Raw genomic sequence first — 25761 nt, forward strand, 5'->3', positions numbered from 1 at the left:
ATCCATTCGTAAACTCTATTTATTGTGCACGACCCTTGGAGCCTCAGATAAAGTGTTTAACTTTTAATAGATTGTATCAATTTAGGCTCAGCTGAATGCCAAAAACAAGAGACACCCAGGCTTACAATAGTGTGTCTAAATGAGAAAGTTTACCTCTTCCAGGAAAGTAATGAAAATATTCCTTTTTGGAACACTAAGAGTATGAAAGGGAAATGATTATGGTTCCCTACTGACATACAGTTATGATTGACAGGAAAAACCAACATGCGTGCCACCTGAGACGTCTTGTTCAGGAACTTTCTGGAGGGTAGTAAATTGGTGTTGGCACAAACACAAAAAAATAAAATGACTTGATTCAGCACTTTTCAATTCTAACTCCCCAAACACTAAAGAAAGAAGTAAATATTCATCAAATGATCAAAATTTATATTGATTTTTATTCTACATTAGCAGCTCAAAGTCGAGATTCTTGACAGGGTGGATGTCGGTTTGAATGATTCTCTTTGAAATGAGGATATAGGCACTGAGCTGAGTGCTACCGTGCATTCCTGAACCATAGGCCCTGATTATTAGAACCCTAGGAGGCTAAATTTTTAAAAGAACAGTATAAAGGCACACTTGTTCAGTTCTGTTTTGATAACTAAATTGTTATTATTAGTATGTAAAGTAATTCTTGTTGTTCCTGCTTCATTCCTTCCTCTCTATCACCATCTAAGGACAACTATTTTATAGAATTTCAAAGGAACTGGGGAGCATGTTGTAGCCATAGAGTTAATAGCAGCATTTGCCAGCATAATTGTACTTGGGAAGGAACTGCCAGTCCTGCAGGGCAAGAGAAGCTAAGATTGTATCTTCACATTATACATCTTTAATTTTTAGTTTCTGCCAGAAAGTAAATAAGGATTTGCTGTAGTGGAATTTGGAAGATGGGAACAAGGTGCAGCCATAGAATATAAACACAGACTTGATGCCTGTGTCATTGTGCAGAGATATGCTAAGGAAACAGTAATGGAGAAACATCGAAATTCTAATCATCCCCTCCAGTCCACACAGTGTAATCACACTCCCTTCCCACCGTAGCTCATGACATAAAATGCTGAATTTTTAATGATTTTAACTACTTGCATTATAAAGAGGAGGATGGTGGTGGGTGAGGCTCTCCACAAATGCAGTTGCGTGATGTATTTGTTCTTTATATTTGTTAGGTGGAGGTGGTGGTGTTGTTTTTAATAAACAACTCATCTATCATTAAAATGGAGGAGGAAGGCATTTTTCTTTACACACAAATGCAGAATAAATAATGAAATTAGCATTCATGTTAATTTGTCCACTTTGTTTAAATGCTCACCATTTAACAAATATCATTAAAGACATAGCTTTAAAATTGAATTTTCTAAAGATTATCATGAATGTTTTTAATGGCTTGCAAACAGCATCAAGTCAGTAGAAATAAAGATAACTTTTGAGGGATATAAATACAGTATTTTTCACTTAAATCAGTTATCTTTTGTCTGATTTGATTATCCATATATCCATGAATGAAATATAAATAAACCTTGGGAACCTAAGGCTTGGTTTTCTGGAGCTGCCAGTATGGTCATGGGAGTTTTGTATCTTAATGTAAAAGATTAGTATATACAGTAGTCTTTTCTGAGTATAATATTGAGGTAGCTTTGAGTCACTTATTAAATACTTGATGTATATTTAATTCTTAACAATGGAAAAATATTTGTTTTTAAATACTTTTATAACGCTCTTATCCAAGAATAATATTCAAAAGAACATTCTAACTAACTTACTGTCTCTTTGTCAACATTGTTGAAGTGTAATATTAGTTTTATCCTTGGATGAATATTTTAGCTCCTATTATGCAGTACAATTTTTCTGTAATTCTAAGTTCTACGTTTCCTGAAGGCAGGGACCATGTCTGACCCAGATTTGAAACTTGCACGATATCTTACACTTAAGACTGGCAAGATATATTTGTCACATGAATAAATGAAGGCCCTTAATCAATTTTATTACAGAAAATACGTTGCTCCGTAATCCTGTGATTCTCTGCTCCAACTCTGTAGGAGAAGGAGGCTTTGCTATTCCACTTAGTCATGCACACGGGACTTAAAAATGTGAGATTCTGATCCACTGTGATGCCAAATGTTATTTGTACTTAGCCAGAATGTAGCTAATAATAACATATTTAGAGAGTTCATTTCTGCACAGGGGAAATGAACTTTTTTTGTCATTGAGGTAAAATTGGTATGTAACATTAGATAGGTTTCTGGCATGCAGTGATATACTTTGATATTTGTATACACTACCAAGTGATCACCACTGTAAGCCTACTGACCATCCATCACCATACAATTGCATCCCTTTATCCACTTCACCCACCCCAAAGCCCCCTTCCCATCTGGTAACCACCAATCTGTTCTCTACCTATGGGCTTGCTTTTGTTTTGTTTTGTTTTGTTTTGTTTTGTTTTGTTTTGTTCTTTAGATTCCACATGTAAGTGAAATCATATGGTTTTTGTCTTTGTCTGGCTTAATTCCCTCACATAATACCCTCAAGGTCTAACCGTGTTGTCACAAGAGGCAAGATTTCATTAATTTTTATGGGTGAGTAGTATTCCATGTATATATATATTCCACATCATCATTATCCATTCATCTATTGATGAACACTTAGGTTGTTTTCATATCTTGGCTACTGTAAATAAAGCTACAATGAACACAGGCGTGCATATATCTTTTTGAATTAGTGTTTTTGTATTATTTGGATAAATATCCAGAAGCAGAATTTCTGGATCATATGGTAGTTTTATTATTAATTTTTTTGAGAAATATCCATACTGTTTTCCATAATGGCTGCCCCAATTCACATTCTCACCAGCAGTGTATGAGGCTTCCCTTTTCCGCACATCTCCTCCAACACTTGTTGTTTCTTATCTTATCCAACAAGGTGTAAGCTGATGTCTCATTCTGGTTTTGATTTTCATTTCCTTAATAATCAGTGATGTTGAGCATATTTTCATGTGCCTTTTGGCTGTCTGTGTGTCCTCTTTGGAAAAATGTCTATTCAGATCCTCTGACCATTTTTTAATCGGGTTTTTTGCTTTTATTGTTGAGTTGTATGAGCTCTTTATCTGTTTTGGATATAACCCCCTTATTGGATATGTGATTTGCAAATAACCTCTCCTATTCAGTAGGTTGCCTTTTAATTTTGTTGATGGTTTCCTTTGTTATGCAGAAACTTTTTATTTCGATGTAGTCCAATTTTTAAATTTTTGCTTTTATTTCCCTTACCTTTGGAGTCATATTCCAAACAATACAAAACAAAACATTGCTAAGACCAATGTCAAGGAGTTTACCACATGTTTTCCTCTGGGAGTTTTATGGTTTCAGGACTTACATTCAAATCTTTAACTCATTTGAGTTAATTTTTGTGAGTGGTATAAAATAGTGGTCTACTTTTACTCTTTTATGTGTGGCTGTACAGTTTTCCCAACACCAGTTTATTAAAGAGATTGTTTTTCCCCATTGTATGTCCTTGCCTCTATTGTCAACAACCAACTGATCATATATATGTGGGTTTATATCTGGGATCTCTATTCTGTCCCATTGATTATCTTCCTGTTTTTATGCCAGTATCATACTGTTTTGATTACTACATCTCTGTTGTATAGTTTGAAACCAGAGAATGTGATACCTCTAGCTTTGTTTCTCTTTCTGCAGATTACTTTGGTTATTTGGGCTCTTTTGTGGTGCCATACAGATTTCACAATTATTTGTTTTTGTTCTGTGAAAAATGCCATTGGAATTTTGATAGGGATTACACAGAATCTGTAGATTGTTTCCTTCTGCTAGCTTTGATTTTTGCTTGTTCTCCTTTTTTCTAGTTCCTTTAGATACAGAGTTAGATTGTTTATTTGAGATTCTTTTTGCTTGTTTATTGAGGTGCGCCTGTACTGTTATAAACTTCTGTCTTTTTTTTTTAAATTTTTTTTTCAACGTTTTTATTTATTTTTGGGACAGAGAGAGACAGAGCATGAACGGGGGAGGGGCAGAGAGAGAGGGAGACACAGAATCGGAAACAGGCTCCAGGCTCCGAGCCATCAGCCCAGAGCCTGACGCGGGGCTCGAACTCACGGACCGCGAGATCGTGACCTAGCTGAAGTCGGACGCTTAACCGACTGCGCCACCCAGGCGCCAATATAAACTTCTGTCTTAAAACTGCTTTTGCTGCATCCCATAGAATTTGGTATGGTTGTATTTCCATTTTCATTTGTCACCAGGTGTTTTTTGAACTCCTTTGATTTTTTTGTTGTTGTTGCTTTTGTTGAACCATTAGTTTTTCAGTAGGATGTTGTTTAATCTGTGCATATTTTGATTTTTCTAGATTTCTTCCTGTAATGCATTTCTATTTTCATACTGTTGTGGTCAGAAAAGGTGCTTGATATGATGTCAGTTTTCTTAAATTTGTTGAGACTTGTTTTGTGGGCTAACATATGATCTATCTTGGAGAATGTTCCTGTGCAGTAGAGAAGAATGTGTATTCTGCATTTGGATTTCAGATGGAATATTCTGTATATATGTATTAAGTCCATCTGGTCTAATGTATCATTTAAGGCTGATGTTTCCATATTGGTTTTCTGTCTGGATGACCTATCCATTGATGTAGGTGGTTTTAAAAGTCCTCAACTATTGTTTTATTGTTGTTAATTTCTTTCTTAGGTTTCTTAATATTTAAGTTCTCATATGTTGGGTGCATAAGTATTAACAAATGTTATATCCTCTTGTTGGATTGACCCCTTTATAATGGCTTTCTTTGCCTTTTATTACAATCTTAGCTTTAAAATTTTTTTTTTCTGATATAGGTATAGCAGCACCATCCTTCTTTTTTTAATTTTTTTAAAAGTTTATTTATTTTGAGAAAGAGAGAGAAAGAACATAAGCGGGGTAAGGACAGACAGAAGGAGAGACAGAGTCCTAAGAAGGCTCCACCCTGTCAGTGCAGAGCCTGAACACCATCTTTCTTTTTATTTCTATTTGCATAGAACATCTTTTTTTCAGCACTTCCTTCAGTTTCTGTCTGTATCCTTAGATCTGAAGTGAGTGTCTTATATGCAACATATAGATGAATCTTGTTCTTTTATTCATTCATCCACTCTGTGCCTTTTATTTGGAAAATTTAGTCCACTTATATTTAAAATAATTATCAACAGGTATGTATGTATTACCAGTTTATTAATTTTGTACTTCCTCTCTGTTCCTTTCTTCTATTGTGGTTTGGTGATTTTCTTTAATGTTACGTTTAGATTCTTTTCTCCTTATCTTTTGTGTATCTACTGTAGATTTCTGCTTTGTGGTTACCATAAGATTCACATGTAACATCCTATGTATATTACAGTCTATTTTAAGTTGATAGCATCTTAAGTTTGAGCACATTCTGAAAAGTCTGCATTTTTACTCCCCTCCTCAATGTTCTGTTTTTGATGTCCTAGTTTACATTTTTTATTTTGTGTATCCCTTAACTAATTATTATGGTTATAGTTAATTTTACTACTTTTGTGTTTTAACCTTCTTATAGCTTTACATGTGGTTAATATACTACCTTTACAATATACATGTATTTACTAGTGAGAGTTTTACATGCACATGTTTTCTTGTTACTAGTTAGTGCCTTTCTTTCCATTTTAAAGAAATCCCTTTAATATTACTTGTAAGGCCAGTTTAGTGGTGATGAACCCCTTTAATTTTGCTTATCAGAAAAACTCCTAATTTTTCCTTCAGTTCTGAATGATAAACTTGCCAGGTAGAGTGTTCTTGGTTTGAAGTTGTTTGCTTTGTTTTGTTTTGTTTCTTGTTTGTTTGTTTGTTTGTTTGTTTTTTCCTTTTAGCAGTTTGAACATATCATACCACTCCCTTCTGGCCTGTAACATTTTGGCTGAAAAATCAGCTGATAACCTTATGGGGGCTCCTTTGTACGTAGCCATTGTTTTTCTCCTGTTGCTTTTAAGTATTCTCTCTTTAACTTCTGACATTTTAATTTCAATCTGCCTTGGTGTGGAGATTTTTGGTTCATTTTATTTGGAACTCTCTGCTTCCCGGACTTGGATTCTATTTCCTTCTCTATGTTAGGAAAGTTTTCAACCATTATTTCTTCAAGTAACTTTTCTACCACTTTTTCTTTCTCTCTCTTTTCCATCTATAATGCAGATGCTTTTCTCTTGATGTTTGGTGTCCCACAGGTCCCTTAAGCTATCTTCACTTTAAAAAATTTTTTTTCTGTTCTCCTTGGATGAGTACCACTGCCTTGTCTTCTAAGTCACTGATCCTTTCTTCTAGTTCTTCCAGTCTGATGTTGAACTTGTCTAGAGTATTTTTTAGTTCAGCTATTGTATTATTCAGTTCTGTGAGTTCTGTTTGGTACTTTCTTATGTTTTCTATCTCTTTGTTGAAGTTCTTACTGTGTTCATCCATACTCCTAAGTTCATTAAACATCTTTATGACCATTACTTTGAGCTCTTTGTCAGGTAGATTATTTATATCCATTTCATTAAGGTCTTTTTCTGAGCTTTTGTCTTGTTTTTTTTAACTGGGAACACATTCCTGTCTCTCTTCATTTTGCTTGACTCTTTGTGTTTGTTTCTATCTATTAGATGAAACAGCTGCCTGTTCTAGTCTTGAAGGAATGGCCTTATGTAGGTGATAGAACTTAAGGTTCAACCTTGCTCTCTAGCTTTTGGTTGTTTCTCAGACCTTTGTGATTGTCTAAATAGCCTGATTTGTTGTTGATAGTTCCCTGCTGTTGAGGGTGTGCCTAAACCTCTCAGTGTTCTAAATGGAGGGATCTAAGACAGTGCCTAGTTTTAGGGTAATTGTAAACCAGATCTTCAGGCAGCATCTTTTAAGGTATTTAAATATCTACAGTCTTGTGGGTCTGCAATCATAAACCCTGCTGACTTCTAGATCAGGAGATCTGGAGGTATTTATTGGACAATAGTTGTAAATATTGTGGCTTTTGATGTGTGTATAAGCACCTTTCTGGGAGGTATCAGCTAGCTGTGGTGAGGTCAAAGAAGGATGAAAATATTATATCTTTCCACCCATATTCCCTGGGGGGCAACTCTGTTGCCTCTGGATGTAGGGCAAACCTAAAACCTGCCCCTCAGGCCTGAAGCTCCAGGACAAGAAAATAGGCCTTTTTTATATGATGGCTGTAGGTGATGGTCTAGTGTTTGTGCAGTGCCCTGGGACTAGCCTGCCAAAGACTATCTCCTCAATTGTTTCAGACCTTTGGGAGCCAGAAATACAATCCCCCTGACTACCAGAGGCAGATGTTCAAGGAACATCCACTGTATGGGTTGCATGTTCCCACCAGCTACTGTGGAGAGGAGGGGAGTAAGGCTTGGAGATGCAGGGGTTGGGGGAGCACTCAGGTAGTCCTGCTATGATGCCTGAGGGATTATGGCTATGGTGTGTGGGGGCAGTGTGTTCAGCCAACCTAGCAAGGGTATAGTGGGACATGGCTGCAACTCCTAGATGTAGGCACTCCCACCAGAGTTAGCAGGCTAGGAGGTAATGTGAAAATGTCCCTCCATGGGGCCAACACCAACAAGACAGAAGCAGAATGCAAAAATGGCTCCCACCAGTGCATTTGTCCTCAGAGAGAGAATTCCAACAGGCTCCTGACTTTCTGGTAGATACTTTAATATTAACAAATGAGTGTCCTTCATTTATGATAGGTGCATTTTAAACTGTGCTTTTGTGCTGGGTCCCTAGGCTACTGGGTCTGTGCATGAGCCCTTTAAGGGTAGATTTTACATTCCCTACAGCCCTATAGTTTTCCTAGAAGTAAGTCCTATTGGTTTTTGAGGCCAGACGCTTTAGGACCCATCTCTCCATTGCAGTTTATTCTTTGCTGTGGAGGTGCTGTTCAGCTACCTTTCAGTTCCTTTTCAGATAGAATTGTTCCATATGTAGCTGTATATTTGTTGTGTTCATGGGAGAAGGTGAGTTCAGGATTCTTCTATACTGTCATCTCAAACCCTCCTCAAAGGAGATGCACTTTGAATTCAGTTCCTGAGGTGAGTTATTTTAGGAAATTATGAACCACCTACAATGATGACAAAAGCAAAAATGCCCCCAAATAACTAGAATCTTGAGGGAAAAAAAACCCAGGAATACTGTAAAATGACAACTCTAAATCCTGGAGTGAGTATGGGGAGCTCTACCAAACAAAATTATGGAGATTTACAGTGTAGATTCTAATAAACCCTGGAAGTCCTTGTCAGGACTGTGGGGTCTTGAGACCTGTAGGTGCTTCCAGAAGAAGAGGCAGTCTCGGCTAGTTGCATGAGAGGGATACAATGGGGAAGAAAAAGAGAAGTCATAGTAAATATTTATATAAGGAGGAGAAGAAGGCATGTGCTTACATTTACTGCATCAAAGGTTAAAAAAGTCTGTGTAGTAAAAGTAGAAATATATTTCCAAATGACAAAATTATTGCCAGAAAAAGTACTATCTTCTCTCTTTTTTACCCCCCCACATTATATTAAAGGATCTTCCTGAGTAACTGTGGACTCTTCCAAAAACAAACTATGGCATTGTTAATGTCTCCTCCAAAAGCTCAAATACTCTTTTTCTTTAAAATGAGAAATCAGATTTTATTAAGCGAAAACAAGTTCCTACCCAGAAGACTTAAAGACTTAAAACTTGTTTTGAAACGCATTGTGAAGATAACCACATGAAGAAAATAGCTCAAGTTTTTATTCTATGTGTGTGTGACTGCCGTCATTAGTTTCTAATATAGTGTATGGCGTATAAGATCACTCTGTTAGCTGAATAAAACATTATCAAGTGATTCCTGAATTAAAGCTTTCCTTTTCTTCTTTTCTTCATAGAGAAAAGTAAGTTATATATTTCAATAATTTTCTTTTGTGAAAGAAAAGAATCTCCTTTTTAAGTGAGAATGATGCCAACGGTTTCAGAAATCAAGCTGAGGCTGCAGCCTTCAAACAATCTATTTTATTTCTTTGTACATTTTAAACTGTTTCAGATTTTCAAACTCAGTAAAATTTATTCAGCCAATTTTTATAGAGCACCTGTGATATACCCTATACTGTGCTAGGTGCTGTTGATACTGCAACAAGCACATAGACAAAGTCCCTGCCCTCATGGGGCTTCTAATCCACTGGAGGAAGATGGACAATAAAAAATAGGTAACATATTTTGGCTAGATATGGTAAATATGTATGAAAGAGTATAAGGATGTGGGGGGTGGGTGTAAGTTGAATTTTTAAGTAGGAGATCAGAGAAGACCTGAATGAGAAGATGACATTTTTGCAAAGACCTGAGAGAGGTTAGGGACTGAGCTGTCATGCAAATAAGGCCAAGTGCCCCTAGAGCATGCCTACTAGCCCTGCTGGAGCAGGTCAGTATAGGTTGAGGACTGAGGACTAACTGTTGGCATGGGGAATGTGGACAAAACCCTGACTGGAGTGTGTTCAAGAGTAAATAAGAGAGGAATTGGACATAGTGAATAGATAGTGTATATCTATATAGTATAAAAGTGAGTTTGCAATAATGGAGAACAGAGAAATGGGGCTTTGGCCAGGGGATAGATTAGTGTCAATTGGTGTATAAGGATTATTTTTCCTTTTCTTTCTTTCTTTCTTTTTTTTTTTTCTCAGCAAGGGAAAAGCAACAGCATTTTTTTTCTGGCTGATGTGCTGATGAGAGTAATACAGAAGAGAGAAAAAAACTTTATGCAGGAAAGAAGGGCGATTTACCACAGAGGTGACAATATTTATGTAGATAAGAGGAGATCTGGTGCACAGGTGAAGGGGACCAGACTTAGAAAGGAAAAAGGACTGTTTCCACAGAAACAGGAGGGAAGGAAGAGGATGTGGACCCAGATGCAAGAAGGCAGGTAGTTGTGGTGGGAAGCTATGAAATACAGTATGAATGGATGGGCAGACTTCTAATAGCATGAGTTAAGAAATAGTGAAATTAATTTTAACATTCTCAGGATACTTAACCCAGCAAAGGGTTCTGGGACATGCAGCAATGATGAAATAATTGACATTTCTTGACTAAATCAGTGCTTTTTAAGGCAAGGATAAGGGATATGTCTATATGTAATTATAAAAGTGATTATGTGTTTAATCATTAAAGATTGTTAGGACACAATGGAGTACTACGTGGCAATGAGAAAGAATGAAATATGGCCCTTTGTAGCAACGTGGATGGAACTGGAGAGTGTGATGCTAAGTGAAATAAGCCATACAGAGAAAGACAGATACCATATGTTTTCACTCTTATGTGGATTCTGAGAAACTTAACAGAAACCCATGGGGGAGGGGAAGGAAAAAAAAAGGAGGTTAGAGTGAGAGAGAGCCAAAGCATAAGAGACTCTTAAAAACTGAGAACAAACTGAGGGTTGATGGGGGGTGGGAGGGAGGGAAGGGTGGGTGATGGGTATAGAGGAGGGCACCTTTTGGGATGAGCCCTGGGTGTTGTATGGAAACCAATTTGACAATAAATTTCATATATTGAAAAAAAAAGATTGTTAAGAAATTTAACCCTTCCTGCAAATTTATCATGGGTTAGCTATATTGTTATTCGATTCAGTATCAAGGGGAACTGTATGGTTAAGTAATTATTCAGGCCCTAAAAGAAGATTATTGAATTTGGATCACTACATATGAAGCCAAATTTAAGTAAACTATTTTAACACACTGTGCCTTATATTCTGATTAAGTTATTAATGTGTAGTCTAACTTTGAAGAGGTGTATCCCTTGTGACTTAGGTTCTAGGTGCTTATAAAACAAAGGCACAAAGGTGCTATTAGGAATAGTGAAGGAATGCAAAGGAATTATATTCAACCTCAGATGGGAAGGCAGCATTTCTAACTTTATTATGTGTATTAGTCTGCTAGGGTGGCAATAACAAAATACCACAGACTGGTGGCTTAAACAGCAGAAATGTATTTCTCACAGTTGTGGAAGCTAAAAATTCCAAATCAAGATGTTGGCAGGTTTGGTTTCTTGTAAGGTATCGCTCTTTAGCTTGGAGACGTCCATCTTCTCGCTGTGTCCTCACATGGCCTTTTCTCTTTGTCCCTACTTTTCATCTTCTTCTAAAGACGCCATTCCTACTGGATTAGGGCCCCACCCTTGTGACCTCATTTAATCTTAATTCCCTCTTTAAAGACTATCTCCAAATATGGTCATATTGGGTGTTAGGACTCCAACATATGAATTGGGGGTGGGAGGAGCTCAGTCCATATTATGTTAAAGGTTTACTAGAGGTACAAGTTACTAGAATCTCTTAGGCATTTATTTGGGACACTGACCTTCTGGCCTGATGGAAACTTGATTCCTTCTCAATGCAGTATTCTCAAAGTACATCAGGAGGTAAGTGCTTTATGAGCATATTTGGACTAATCCATCAGATGACTCCCTTGCCATGAGAGAAAAGGGGAGATGGAGGAAGATTAAGGCCATTACAGAAACAGTGGCATCTTCTGTTGTCATGTTGTTGGATAGCATCCAAATTCTCTAACCTGACATCCTCTTCTCTGTAAGACTCTTCATCTAAATGCCCCAAAGCTCCAGCCCACTCTCTGAACATGCCATATCCTTTCATGACTCTAGGCCTTTGAACAAACAAGTCACTGCCTATAAAGAATCTATCTGCTTCTTCACCTGACAAAATCATACCCATCCTCCCAGATCTGGCTCAAATGACACCTCTCCTAGGCTTTTACTGCCCATTCCTCATTTTCAGACAATTAGTTGTTTGTTTGTTTTTTAATTCCCATCCTCCCCACATTCATTTTACATAGCACACTTGAGGCTATCTGTTGGCATAGCTCTTTCCTTCTCCAAAGGGACTGTTTTTTCCTCGTCATACACATAGTCCTGGGTGCAGTTCCTGACAAATGTTGAAGGCTCAATGTACATATGAGTAATAAGTGGATAGATGGATGAATGTATAATTCATTTATTCAACAGTTATTTACTGAGCCCCTATCATATTTTGCCAAGGTGCTGGGAGTACAAAATAACAAAGGAGACAGACAGACCCAGTCCCATTATGGAGCTTAGAGTCTGGAGACAGAGACAGAGTATAAACAAGTAAATATGAGAATTTTTAAATTGTGATATATTCTGTAAAAGAAATTAATACTGTTCCAAAGGAGAAAAAAAATAGAATGAATATACCTTTGATAGGGTGATCAGGGAAGGCCTTTCGAGAGATAAAATGTCAACTGAGAAATGAAGGATGAGAAGACATTAGTAAGAGAGTGTTCCAGAGAAAGAGAGCAATATGTGCAAAGGCCCTGAGATTGGAAAGAGTTGTTTAAAGAACTGAAAATAGACAGAGATGACAGGGCATGGGGATCATGAGAGAGACAATTAGAAAATGACATCTGAAGAACCAAATGTCTTGGAGCATAGAAGTTTGGGATGTTTGTTTGTTTGTTTGTTTGTTTTTGGGTTTTTGTTTTGTTTTGTTTTGTTTATTTTATTTTTTTATGAGAACCACTGAGGCCACTATAAAGGAAGATTGGAGGGGCAGGAATGGGTGAGTAGAGATGAATGTTAGAAGATAACTGTTGCACTGCAGAGGAGAGGTGATGAAGGCATGGACTAGGCTAGCAGGAATGCAGATTGGGGAGACAGACTGGAGAGACATTTTGGAAGAAGAATCAATGGAATTTAGAGAATAAATGGCTGTGGGAAATGAGTAAAGGGAGGAATTAAGGACAACTTTCAGTTTTCTGACCTTAGCAACACATGGTGCCATTTATTTGAAAGGAAGGACGTAAGTGCAGAATGTTTTGGGGGATGTGGTGAGGATGAGAATGAAGCATTCAGTTTTGAATATTTGTGCCTAAAGTAAATCCAAGGAGCAGTGTCAGGTGTTTGCTTGGATGTATAATATGGAGCTCAGAAAAGATTAGGAGCCATTACTATATAGATTTCAGTGAAAGCCATGGAGAATAGTATAAATAAAGAAAAGCAATCCAGAATTAAGCCCTGAAACAACAACTAGTGATCTCAGCTCTGATTCAGAAATCAATCAGTGAACCATCTGTAAAACAGATTTGGTGATGGTAGAGAAGGAAGGAAGGAGAGTGATTGAGAATCCATCACATTAGGTCAGCTAAGGGGTAATGCAGACTTTGAGTAGAATAAGTGAGAACTGATATTTTTTTCTGTCATCATATACTCTCTCCCATGGCATTCTCATTTCCTCTCCTAATGTCAGCCATTCATTGCTTCTAGGTTTATATATCAGACTTAATTTTTTCCACTTGTTTACTGATCATCTCCTTTTGGGTGTTCCACCAGTACCTCAAACCAAAAGACTCAAATCCAGGATCATCTGTTTCATCCATCCATAATTCTGTTTTTTTTATACCTACTCTAATTGATGGCACCATAGGCTTTTCAGCAACCAGGAAGTAACAAGTTGATCTGTCACTGTATTTGCACCCTCTTTTTCCTTTATTTTCCTTAATGAGTAAGTTGCCAAATTCTGTTGATAACATAACAGTAATGTTATTTAATTAAGTTGAGCTACCATTTGTAAAATATAGTATTTTACAGAATATCCACTATTATCATAAATGCTAACAAATAAAATTCCTTTAATCAGAGATTCAGTGTTACTGTTTTTTAAAGTAGTATATTTTCTTCATATCTTCCTCCTAAAAAATTGTCTTTGGACTAAGATATAGTATGAGAAAAATTTAACCAGTCTGCAGAGAGTTAGACTGGCAAAGCCATTCAACCTTAGCAGAAGGAGCTATTTTGGTTCTATTTTTATCATCACATTTAGGAATGAATCATTGAAAGCAGAGAGAGAAATAGAGATGGATAGGAAAGACTTGGGCCATCTAATTCATCTCTTTGTTAGTGCAGGGAAGTTTCCTATGTCAAATGCCTGTGAGATATTGTACAATAAAAGTCTTACATTACAACATTTCAATCATTTTCATAAGGTGACTAATTATCTTTGAGTTGCTCTCCGCATTGTTCTCTGAACTCCTTTCCATGTATCCCTGTCATATGAGAGGTATGTTCCTTTGTACACAGAAATGGCCTAGAGTCTCTGAGGGAGGAGTTCCAGTTATTTTTCTATAGTAGTGATGTCTACATTAAGTTGACTTCATTCTTGATGATTCTTTTTGTGACCAGTGACACACATTTGTGAGATCATTATCCAGAATGAGGATGGTCTGGCTTGTTATCTTAGGATGTTTAAAAACTTATGAGAATCTCTAGGGATCAGACATGTCCCTTGGCACCTAATGGTGGAGAAACATTATTTGAATGGGTTTTCCAATAGAATACATGGTATGGGAAGACCTCTTTATTATCCCTACAGCTTGGAAGAGGGGAAGGATAAAAGGGGTTGGCATTTGGGAGGATTATTGTTTTTAAGTTCTTTGACTATTACTTTCCAATTAGTTTGGGCAAGAAAAATTCACATGAACCATTATATAGATTATAGCTTTTAATTGATTTCTGAAATTTCAGTGATCAAAATATAGTAATTTTAGCATTTTTATAAGTTTCTCCTCCATAGTCTAGAGTGTTCATAATTAGCTGCTTGTAGAAAGCAACAACAGAGGAACTTCAGAGATCTTACATTTCATAAACTACCCGTTTCATTTACAGAGTCCTGATTTGCTGTTTTAAGCAGCTGCCACTTTGTAACACTGTTTTTGTTGTTGTTGTTGTTGTTATTGTTGTTTTGTTTTGTTTTTCTTCCATGGTCAAGTCTATACAGCCAGAGAGCAGGCAAAAGGCCTTGATAGGTTCACAAAAAGTAGGACCTCATGTCTGACTTGGCTTTTCTTAAACATTACAGAATTCTGGCAACTACCCAACAGCTGACCCAGAACTTTTTTTAACACAATATGTAATTAAATTAGAAAGAAGTAGCAGTTTTAAGGCTTATCAGAAATGTTAACAGACATGGATGGATTTTGTGAAGTACGCCAAAAGAAAATAAGAGTTCCTTTGGTGCGCAGTGCACATGAAGTCAGCATTTCTCCCTCCCCTCTACCATGGGCACGCATTCCCGGTCTCATCTGGTGTTCTGGGGAACCCTAAAGCCACAGGGATCATAACAGCTGCAATAAATAAAGCATCTATTCAATAAATTTCCATGCCAAATATTATTCAGCATTCTTTTGGCCTTGGTTTGATAGAAAACAGCATGGTGAACTTACTACCTCTCTTTACTACAGTAAGCCCCAAGTAACTATGAAAGATGTAACAATTCAAACCAACATGTAAGCAAAATCATGATTCTGTCTGTTTTAAAATTAAGGTAATAATACAGGGGACCCCCCAAAAAAGTAACAAAGGAAGTCTATTGTCATTATTGAAACATTAGAATTTGTACTAGGCTTTTATTCTTCTCATGGAAGATAATGAGAAACGTTCAGAATATATGTCCATGAAAATGTATGGGTTTGAGGGAGATCTTTAAAAAATAAATGTTACATATGTGGCAATATAAGGAAGAATATTATTAAGGAATTTCACAGAATTTTTATGTAAAATCTCATCATGCAGTATTATGATCACAGGGATATTTTGTGATATTTACTGAGTCTTCTGAGAGTTCACTTATTCAAGTCATATTTTAAGGAGGAACTTATAAGATTCAGATCTAAAGTATAATTCTGTAATATGCCCAGCTGATCCCATTAAATCCAACCCAAAAAGGAACGGTATAATGATGTGAACAATTCCCATTCTTTGAGTTGTTACACCTCACTTGAAATGCATTCCTTCTGGATTAAAACAGCAATTCCCCTTTGTTTCTCTCTCCAGGCTGAGGTTCAGCTATGCTACCTGGAAGCACAAAGAGATGCTGTTGAGCAGATGTCCCTAAAGCTGTACAGTGAGCAGTACACCAGCAGCAGCAAGAGGAAAGAAGAGTTTGCTGATATGTCAAAAGTTCATTCAGTGGGAGGCAATGGGTAGGGAGCTATTCTTTTTGTTGTTTTATTCTCACTAATCTCTACTTTTTCAATGATTCTCCACTGGTTAGTGTTAGGCAAGGCATTTCCTCCTTAGCTAACAGACCAGTCGAAGCTCAGTAGAGTAGGCGTTTACGTTCTTTTCCATTTGTGCCAGAATGGAAGAGTGTGGATTTTATCAGACTCTCTCATCTAACCCAGAACTTCCTAACTTTCTTGTTATTTTTTTCAAAACAGCTTTTTTGCAAGCTTCAAATCTCTGTTTCAAAGTAGTGATGTTGGGAATGTTTGTGTGACTATGTTGTGCTTATAGTATTGGTCTTTCTTCTTCATAAATTTTTTTCAGTGTTTTTTTCCCCCTTTTTAACTTCACCATTTATTTTAAAGTCTATCCAAGGGACTTTTAAATATCAAAATCTCACTGGAAATTTGGTACTACATAATTTTCCTGAAAACATAGATATTTAATAATTCTTCATAGACACTGGGTTAGCCAGTGGCATTCACATAAAGTCAATTAGAATAACAGTCTAGCACTAGAATTGTCCATGGTATGTGAAAAGACCCAACAAATTCAGTGATCCATCAACAACTTCCCTCAGTCTGACACACATGGCTGTATTTACATTGTACTAAATACCCAAATATACTATATTCAATTTATATATACTATGTTCAATTATACTATTGAATAAATAACTTACACTTTCAGATATTTCCAAATGACTTAAAAATTTTTTTTAACATTTATTTATTATTGAGAGACAGAGAGAGACAGAGCATGAGCAGGGGAGGGGCAGAGAGGGGAGACACAGAATCCGAAACAGGCTCCAGGCTCTGAGCTGTCAGCACAGAGCCCAACGTGGGGCTTGAACCCACAAACTGTTAGATCATGACCTGAGCTGAAGTCAGATGCTTAACCAACTGAGCCACCCAGGCGCCCCACTGTGCCACCCAGGCGCCCCTCCAAATGACTTTCAAGTTATGCAAATACTGCATGTATATATATATTTTTCTTTTTTTTTTCTTTTCTGGCTCAATTCTATTATTTTATAGGCGATTATTAAAGAATAAAAGAATACTAATTAAATTTAATTATTTCATTATTTTAATGACTTAATAATAAGTATACTCATAAAAATGGGAACAGTAACCTATTTCACTTTTATACTTGCGCCAGACAATAAGGGGGAGAAACTGTTCCCTCAAGTTCCATTACATACATGTTAATAAGCATCATATGGGGTTTAACTGTAGCCAAAATATTCCCTGAAAAGGCAGGAAGAAAGAAATCTTTTTGTGTACTTGTTTGCATTTACACTTTAAATGCATATAGTTACAGATATTTTGGGATAAATTAAGTACTGATTATAAATTCTGTCTTGTGATATAACCTAAGGTCTAAGAATACAGGAAAATGATGCGGGTTATAATTCTGTTTAGGAAATGGACTAAATTTTCCTAATTTTCAAATTTTCAAATTTCAAATTTTCAAATCTATATAATTTGTTGCTCTATCAAGATATTAAAAAAAATTTTTTTGATGTTTATTTTTGAGAGACAGCACGTACACGCACATGCAAGCAAGTGGGGGAGGGGCAGAGAGAGAGGGAGACACAAAATCCAAAGCCTCCTCCAGGCTCTGAGCTGTCAGCACAGAGCCCAGCATGGGGCTCAAACCCATTAAACATGAGATCATGACCTGAGCCAAATTCGGACGCTTAACCAAATGAGCCACCCAGGTTCCTCTCTATCAAGATATTTTTTATATACAGATACATTATGTATATAGAAAAGCATTGCAGCATATAAGAAAGAAAAGGTTAGGTCTTGGAGCATGAACAATAAGCTGTTTTGAGGCTTTAATATGCTTTAATTTCTCTCTGTGCCTAAATAGTCTTTGGCGTAGATGCAAGCACAAACTTTAGGTCACATTTTCATGTTTTCTGAAAGCCCTGGGGACTGAGCGGGCACCTCGTGCTTCTGACCTCAGATTCCAAGGACCCAACCTGAGTACTTACTCTGGGCTTCAAAAATCATAAATTTGCCCTGGGAATTGCTTAGTTAACAACAAGCATTGTTCTGTGAAGTGGGAGTAGGTGAACTTGCCTGATATCCTTTGTTTATGCTCCTTGGGGTGCTGAAGGCTGTGCATTGTGCAGAAATTTAAGAGCGTACTGAAGAAAAGGCAGCTATTTAATACTAAAGACAAAAACCATATACTCCTTTCTATTTTCTGTTTACATACAGAAAAGCATTGTTTGAGGAATGCATGTGGGTGAGGTTATCTGGGGTGTCCTGCCCCCGAGACTCCCTGCTCCCACAGTCAAATCCTTAATTCTGGAGCCTTAAGAACACCGCCTTGTAAAATTATCTGCTCCAATGATACATAAACTTCATTAATAGTTTTGTTGCATAGAATGAGCATTGTTTGCAATAAGCAATTGTGGGAATAGTGTGGGCTTTCTAGGGTCTTCATTCCATATACAGACATCCAGTCTACTAAAGAGAAAATTAAGGACTCCTGGGTGGCTCAGTTGGTTAAATGCCCAACTCTTGGTTTTGGCTCAGGTCATGATCTCACAGTTTGTGAGCTTGAGCCCCACATCAGTCTCTGTGCTGACAGTACAGAGCCTGCTTGGAATTCTCTCCCTCCCTCTCTCTCTGCACCTTCTCTGCGCGCGCTCTCTCTCTATCTCAAAATAAATAACTAAACTTAAAAAAATTTTTTTAATTAAGCTGGTGATACAATTTGTATATTTTTATTTCCTCCCCATGTCTACATGCACACTATCAGTTTGTGGTTGAAAAAATGTATAAGCTACTCCAGGGAAAACTCAGCAGCTGGATAGAATGGTGATCTTAAATTTCTAGGAAGTTTACATAACCACAGTATTGCTTAGAAATGAATTTTAATCGCTTTTTGGACTTTTGCCTAAGATCAAGTGTAGAAATGAATTTTAACCTCAGGGCACCTGGGTGGTTCAGTCGGTTAAGTATCTGATGCTCAGTTTCAGCTCATGTCATGATCTCACAGTTTTGTGAGTGTGAGCCCTGCATTGGGCTCTGTGCTGACCGTGTAGATGGATCCTGCTTGGGATTCTTTCTCCCTCTCCCTCTCTCTCTACTCCTACCCTGCTCAGGATGTTTCCGTGTCTCTCAAAATAAATAAATGAACTTAAAATATTTCTTAAAGAAATGAATTTTAACCCCTCTGGCTTAATGAAAAGTTGGGTAGCAAAGTGATAGAACAGAGCTAATATACAACTATGAACTGTGTGTTGAACAGTCATGAATATTTGTGGTAGGAAGATTTCTCTGAATATGTGAGACTGTGTGAGTGCTAGTAACAGAGTTGTTTACCTATGGGAGACCGTTGGCACTGGCTCCAGCACCACAAAGCAGGAAACTATGGCTTCCTGGAGGGACATGCAATGCACGAATCACTGATGATTATTTATGGGAGCAGATTGGTGCTTTTTGATTCCTGCCAAGTTAAATGAAAACACTTACAGATTTGTTGTTTTGTTTGTTTTTTTTTGTTTGTTTGTTTCCTTCGCCTAGTAAATATCCACTGAAGGCCTACTATGTGAATGACACAATGGTCTGAGCAAAGTTTGTCAAGAACACTTACCTTTTGTATATTTTGTAAAGTGTAACCATCTCTTTTCTTGACACCTCTTTCTATCCAGACGTTGTCTGATTTCATTTTTTAAATGAATTTCAAAGATGCTGTTTAATTCATTAAGTAGCATCCTACTTGCTGTCAAGACTTACTGTCGATCACAAACCACGTCTTTTGTTCAGTTTATAAATGATAGAACTGGGAGGTAAAAAGGCTGGGGTGACTGGCATGCCCAGGATGATTTTTTAAGTTGGAGCTAAGACTTCAGTGCAGGACCCTGGGTCTAAATGCAGTAGACAGTTCAAAAAGTCATGCTTTGCCTTCTCTCTGAGGATTTCATTCAGACTCTCGATAAACATTTTTTCCCCCTCTAAATCCTATGTTGTGCATATTACATAGTGTATGAAATTTAATTATGGTATTTTTCTACTATGGAGAAATTGAAGAGTCTTAAGGAGATTTCATTAAAGCCACAAGGAAGTTTGAGCAAAAACATTTGGAAGTAGGCTTAAGTGAAGACAAAATTGACTTCAGTCATTAATTTGACAAATATTACTAATATGAAGTATAGAGATTAAAGGCAAAAAAGAGAGGTTCACAGTTTGGTAGAAGGAACCAGTTTATAAACAACATGGAATAAAGGATCACAAGTGTTAAGTTAGAAACCGTTATTTGGGTAGGGGCTTCGGCTCAGGGAAGACATAGCTCAATTCTGACTATGGTAGATCTGGAGCAGATTACGAATGACAGCAGGGAGAGGATTTTTGAAAGAAGGCTTGGTCAGTGATGTTGAACATCTTTTCATGTGTCTGTTGGCCATATGTATGTCTTCCTTGGAAAAATGTCTATTTAGGTCTTTTGCTCATTTTTAAATTGGATTATTTGGGGTTTTTTGGTATGGAGTAGTGTAAGTTCTTTATTTATTTTGGATACTAACCTTTTATCAGATATATCATTTATAAATATCTTCTCCTATTTAGTAGGTTGTCTTTTTGTTTTGTTAATGGTTCCCTTTGCTATGCAAAAGCTTTTTATTTTGATGTAGTCACAATAGTTTATATTTGCTTTTGTTTCCCTTGCCTTAGGAGACATATCTAGAAAAATGTTGCTATGGTTGATGTCAGAGAAATTACTGCCTGTGTTCTCTTCTAGGATTTTTATGGTTTCAGGTCTCACATTTAGGTCTTTAATCTGTTTTGAATTCTTTTTTGTGTATGCTGTTAGAAAGTAGTCCAGTTTTATTCTTTTGCACGTGGCTGTCCAGTTTTCCCAGCACCACTTATTGAAAAGACTGTCTTTTTCCCACTATATATTTTTTCATATGCTTATTGCAGCACTATTTACAATATCCAAGACACAGAAGCATCCTCAGTGTCCATCAGTAGATAAATAAATAGGGAAAATGTAGGGTATATACACAATGGACTATTATACAGCCATAGAAAAGGATGAGATCATACCATTTGAAACAACATGGATAGACCTAGTGAATATTATGCTAAGTGACATAGTAAGGCTGAAAAAGACAAATACCAGAAGACTCCACTCATAAATGGAATTTTAAAAAATGAATAAACAAACAAAAAGCAGATTCAGAACAATAAATACAGAGAACAAACTGATGGTTTCCAGAGGGGAGGGGTAAGGGGGGGACAAAACAGGTGAAGGGAAAAAGGAGATACAGGCCTCCAGTTACGGAATGAGTAAGTCATGGAAATGAAAAGCAGAACATAAGGAATATAGTCAATGATCTTGTAATAGTGATGTAATGGGACAGATGGTAGCCATACTTATGGTGAACATAGCATAATGAATAAACCTGTCAAATCACTAAGTTGTACACCTGAAACTAATGTAACATGGTGTGTCAACTATACTCAAATTTAAAAAAAGAAAAAGGAAAGAAAGAAGGCTGGGTCAGGGAAAGAGCTTCTCAATTTAATCTGAACAAATATTTATTTAGCACCTACAAAGACAGACCACGGCCCCTGCCTTCATGAAATTTACAGTCTAGCAAGAAAGTGTGGCATCAAGCCAGTATTTACCTGGGAAATGAGAAAGGGAAGCAGAGGATGCTGAGGAGCTCAGAGCAACAGTGTGGGCTCCGTGAGGCAAAGCTGCATCTGTAGTGCTCACCATACTCCGCCCTACACCGGGTGCTAGGCTTGTGCATGCTAGATGGTCAGTGAATGAATGGATGCATAAATGAGTAGCTCAAATTGATCTGGGGCTCGGAGAGAGGGAACACAGGTCTGGAATCATCAGACTGCCTGCTGGTTCCATATGACTGGAAAGCGGGATAGAAAGCCAGGGGTGAGAAATTAAGCCTTGGGAAGAAGGCACAGTCCAGGTCCAGGACTTAATCATTGAATTCCTAGTTGTTACTCAGAATCAGAATCACCTGTGGAGTCTTTAAGCTGAGAAATGTCTGCCTACCCCACTGCACTGAAAATTCTGATTCAGTAGTCAGGAGTGAGCCAAGGTATAAATATGTTCTAATGCCCACTTCAGGTTTGAGAACCAATGTGCCATTCGTTTTGAAAGTGTGTTCTCTGGACCAGCAGCATCAGCATCTCCTGGGAACTTGTTAGAAATGCCAATTCTCAGTCCCACTCCAGACCTACTGAATTGGAAAGCCTAGACCTGGGGACCAGCAATCTTTGTGTAATGAGCTCTCCAGGTGATTCTGGTGCTGCTATTTGAGAAGCACTGCTTTAGTCAATGAAGATTTCAGGTTAGAAATTAATTGAGTATGTGGAGACTGGATTGGAGACTAAAGCCAGAAAGAATTGATAAACCTTGATGACCCATCAGGTGAGGGGAATGAGGGAGAGAAAGGAGCCACACTGATGTTCTGATTGCTAGTTCAGGGAGGAGAAAGAAGATGGGAGAATCTGGATTCAAATGACTTTTGTGTCATTTAACGTTGAATTACAACTGTTAAGTGCAGGCTGTACTGAGCATGGAGAGACAATGAGACACAGCATGTGGCAGGTGTGTGAAAGTCAGGAAAGCCTTCCAGAAGTGTCATGGAATATGCCTCAGGGTCAGAAGTGACCATGAGAATGCTTCCTACAGAGGAGGCATTGTGTACAAACTTCTAGGACCAGTAAAGCATGCCCAGACTGACTAGATGGTCAGTTTTGAAATGGTATCTTGGCAGTGGTGAGGAGAATAGATTGGCATGGGCAAGATTAGATAGTGTTCAATTAAGATCCTACTCTAGTCATCCAAGTGAGAAATAAATAGGGCCTGAGCTAGGACAGTAGCAATGGCCGCTGAAAGTTTCCATTGGAAACTGAAAGAAGGAAGTTGAAGACAGGCCCTGGACACCAAGCAGGTGACATTAAGGGAGGGAAATTTAAGAATGGACTTCCATGATTCAGGCTTGTGCAGTCTGGCAGATGGACATGTCATTCACTGAGGTGGTGAAGAAAGGCGAGGAGCAGGAATGGGGGAAAGAAGCTGAGTATTTGCGGTACAGTTCCAAACCGTTTGATGGTCTGTGGAACCTCCAAGTGTAAATGCCCAGGAAGCAGGTCTGGGTCTCAAGAATGTTTTGCGCTTCTCGACCATCAACAAGGACAGTGTGGTAACTATGAGGCAGCAGACGCTGAGAGAGGTAGGAGCTTACTTTATGGTAAACTACTCCCTCACCCAGGTGGACATAACGTTACCTTTAAGGAATGCTTGTTTTAAAAAGTGTGGATAATCAGAACGTTTTGATTTCAGTTAGAATCTTTCATGCTATATTATACAAGGCTTCCAAAATAAAAACTACATCATTGAGAATTCAAGGTGGTATCTTGATTGGCAGGAATTTAGGACCACAGTCAACTATTATTTTCTGCCTCAAAGCTGCAGGTAAAAGCTCCTGATCCTAGATATTAGAATGAGTTAAGACTGCTCAGATTGCTTCCAACTGCACAAATAACATGTACCTTTAGGGGTAGTCATGAATTCAGTCTAGTCTAATTTCTTCAAGGAGGAAAGAATGTGTACTAGATTAAAAACTAAAGACTGGAATTCAAGTCGGCACTCTGATGCATTTAGCAGTGTGACTTTGATTGGGACACTTAACCTTCTCAAGATGCAATATCTCTGTCTGTACTTTTAAATACCTATTTTTTTTTATTAATTGAAGTATAGTTGACATACAATGCTATTTTTAGTTTCAGGTGAGCAACATAGTGATTCAGCAATTCTATACCTTAAGCAATGCTCACGGTAGTAAGTCTAGTTACTATCAACAAACAATGTTATCACGATATTATTGACTATATTCCCTATGCTGTATTTTCATCTCTGTGACTTCTTTATTTTATAACTGGAAGTTTGTACCCCTTAATCCCCTTCAGCTATTTTGCCCATCCCCTTACCCCCCTACTCTGTATAGTTTTTGTAGCACAGAAATACAATAGTCTATAAGAAAATGCCTAAAATATTTATGTTATATATGTTATATATATATGTTAGTTAATGAAATATGCATTGACTACTATGTTGCAGGAAGTGGTAGGAGATACTAGAAATAGAAAAGATAGAAAAAAAACTTAATCTGTATAGTCCTCAGTCTAGTGAGGGAGAAAGACACTCGGATAATCCTTATGAAACAGTGGTAAAATTCAAGATAGAGAGTATTATGAGAGTAATTAGGAGGTCTGCCTAATCAGGGAGACTTATGGGGGCAGGGAATATCTGAGCTGTCAGAAAAGGTGCATAGATATTAGAAAAGGTGCTAGCTATTAGAAAAAGATTTGGTAGAGGGAAGGTGAGGATTTCGGCCAGAAGACAGTAACTGTGTAAGGAGAAAGAATATGTGTGTGTGTGTGTGTGTGTGTGTGTGTGTATGTGTGTTGAGGTTACTATAAATAATAATCCAATGTTATTGAAGCAGAAGGGCATGGAGATTGTTCTTGACTCTGCTTCCTGGGATCAGGAGGGAATACCAGGTGAGTTTTTAGGGACTTCTGCTCTGGTGGTAAAGTTCTAGAAGATACCTCAAGTCTCACTGGCCATATGCCAGGCTTCCTCTGGCTATGGGGAAATTTGAGCCATGTCTCAGAGACGCAGTCAAGGTTTCTGTCCTAAGTCTAAGAATGTAGGAATAACTCACTCCTCACCATGCAAGGTTTCAGTGTAAATTTTACTCCCAAATACAAACAGAATATATAGGTAATTCCCAAGCACAACAGTCTGAAATGAACTTTAAATAGGTAAAAAGTTAAGTTTGGCAGAAAGGATGAGTCCATTTTTCTTTAGAAAAAGAAACATCTCTGTACTGGTGTGAACAAACACACACACACACACACACACACACACATATATATATATATATGTATATATGTACATGTACATATATATATCTATATATGTATTGTATATATGTGTGTATATATACATACACACACATATATATGTACATGTGTATATATGCATGTATATATATACACATATACTATATATGTATATATATATAGCATCCCCAAAGGGAAATGATTTTGATAAATGAAAACAAATAAATCACTATTTAAACTATTGTTTGATTAAAGATCAAATTTGATTCTTTAAATTAATTAAGCAGTAAGATACACTGAATGATTTTAACCTCCTGAGAAGGGATATAATCAACCTGGATTTTACTGCTGCAGGGTGATCTTCCTGGTTTTCTGTTGAGCAACATGCTAAAAATATCTCTGTTGCAGTTACATGAACATTCATGCTTACTCATATTCTTTCTCTCTTTCTTTCTCTCTTTCATACACAAAATGACCATTTTGATTTCTGCTCAATGGGTGTTTTTTGGAACATTGCTATGTAAAATGTTTTCTTTCGGGTACACGCCAGCCATAAAATGAAGTACCATCTTTTATTTGTGCTAATGTTGGAAATGCTCTTGCAGATAAATCACTAGGCAACACAAATTTTATCTCCACCATGAATTTCTACTTTCTTCCTCTGACTCTTGGCTTGTCTCAATCTAACGAATAGCTAGCTGATCTGTGTTCATTTCAGGTTATTTTTGCTCCATCCTTTGTATCGTGATGTTATTAAATAGAAAGATCAGGATGTAGTCAAAGGGAGCAAAAAGTACCCGGCTACCCTCTGCATAACTGATATTCTGGGT

The 25761-nt window shown here is 37.3% G+C and overlaps 1 protein-coding gene across 4 annotated transcripts in view; it reads left to right on the plus strand.

The window, feature by feature from the left end:
• Nucleotides 1-25761, plus strand: part of AKAP6 (A-kinase anchoring protein 6) — a 480061-nt gene that overhangs the window by 315801 nt on the left and 138499 nt on the right. For all 4 annotated transcript variants that reach the window (XM_043555958.1, XM_043555961.1, XM_043555960.1 and 1 more), the window contains exon 8: nt 15861-16009. In XM_043555958.1, coding sequence (XP_043411893.1) covers nt 15861-16009 — 149 coding nt within the window. The remainder of the gene's footprint in view (nt 1-15860; nt 16010-25761) is intronic.

Source organism: Prionailurus bengalensis, chromosome B3 (genome assembly GCF_016509475.1).
Source record: "Prionailurus bengalensis isolate Pbe53 chromosome B3, Fcat_Pben_1.1_paternal_pri, whole genome shotgun sequence".
Lineage (NCBI taxonomy): Eukaryota > Metazoa > Chordata > Mammalia > Carnivora > Felidae > Prionailurus > Prionailurus bengalensis.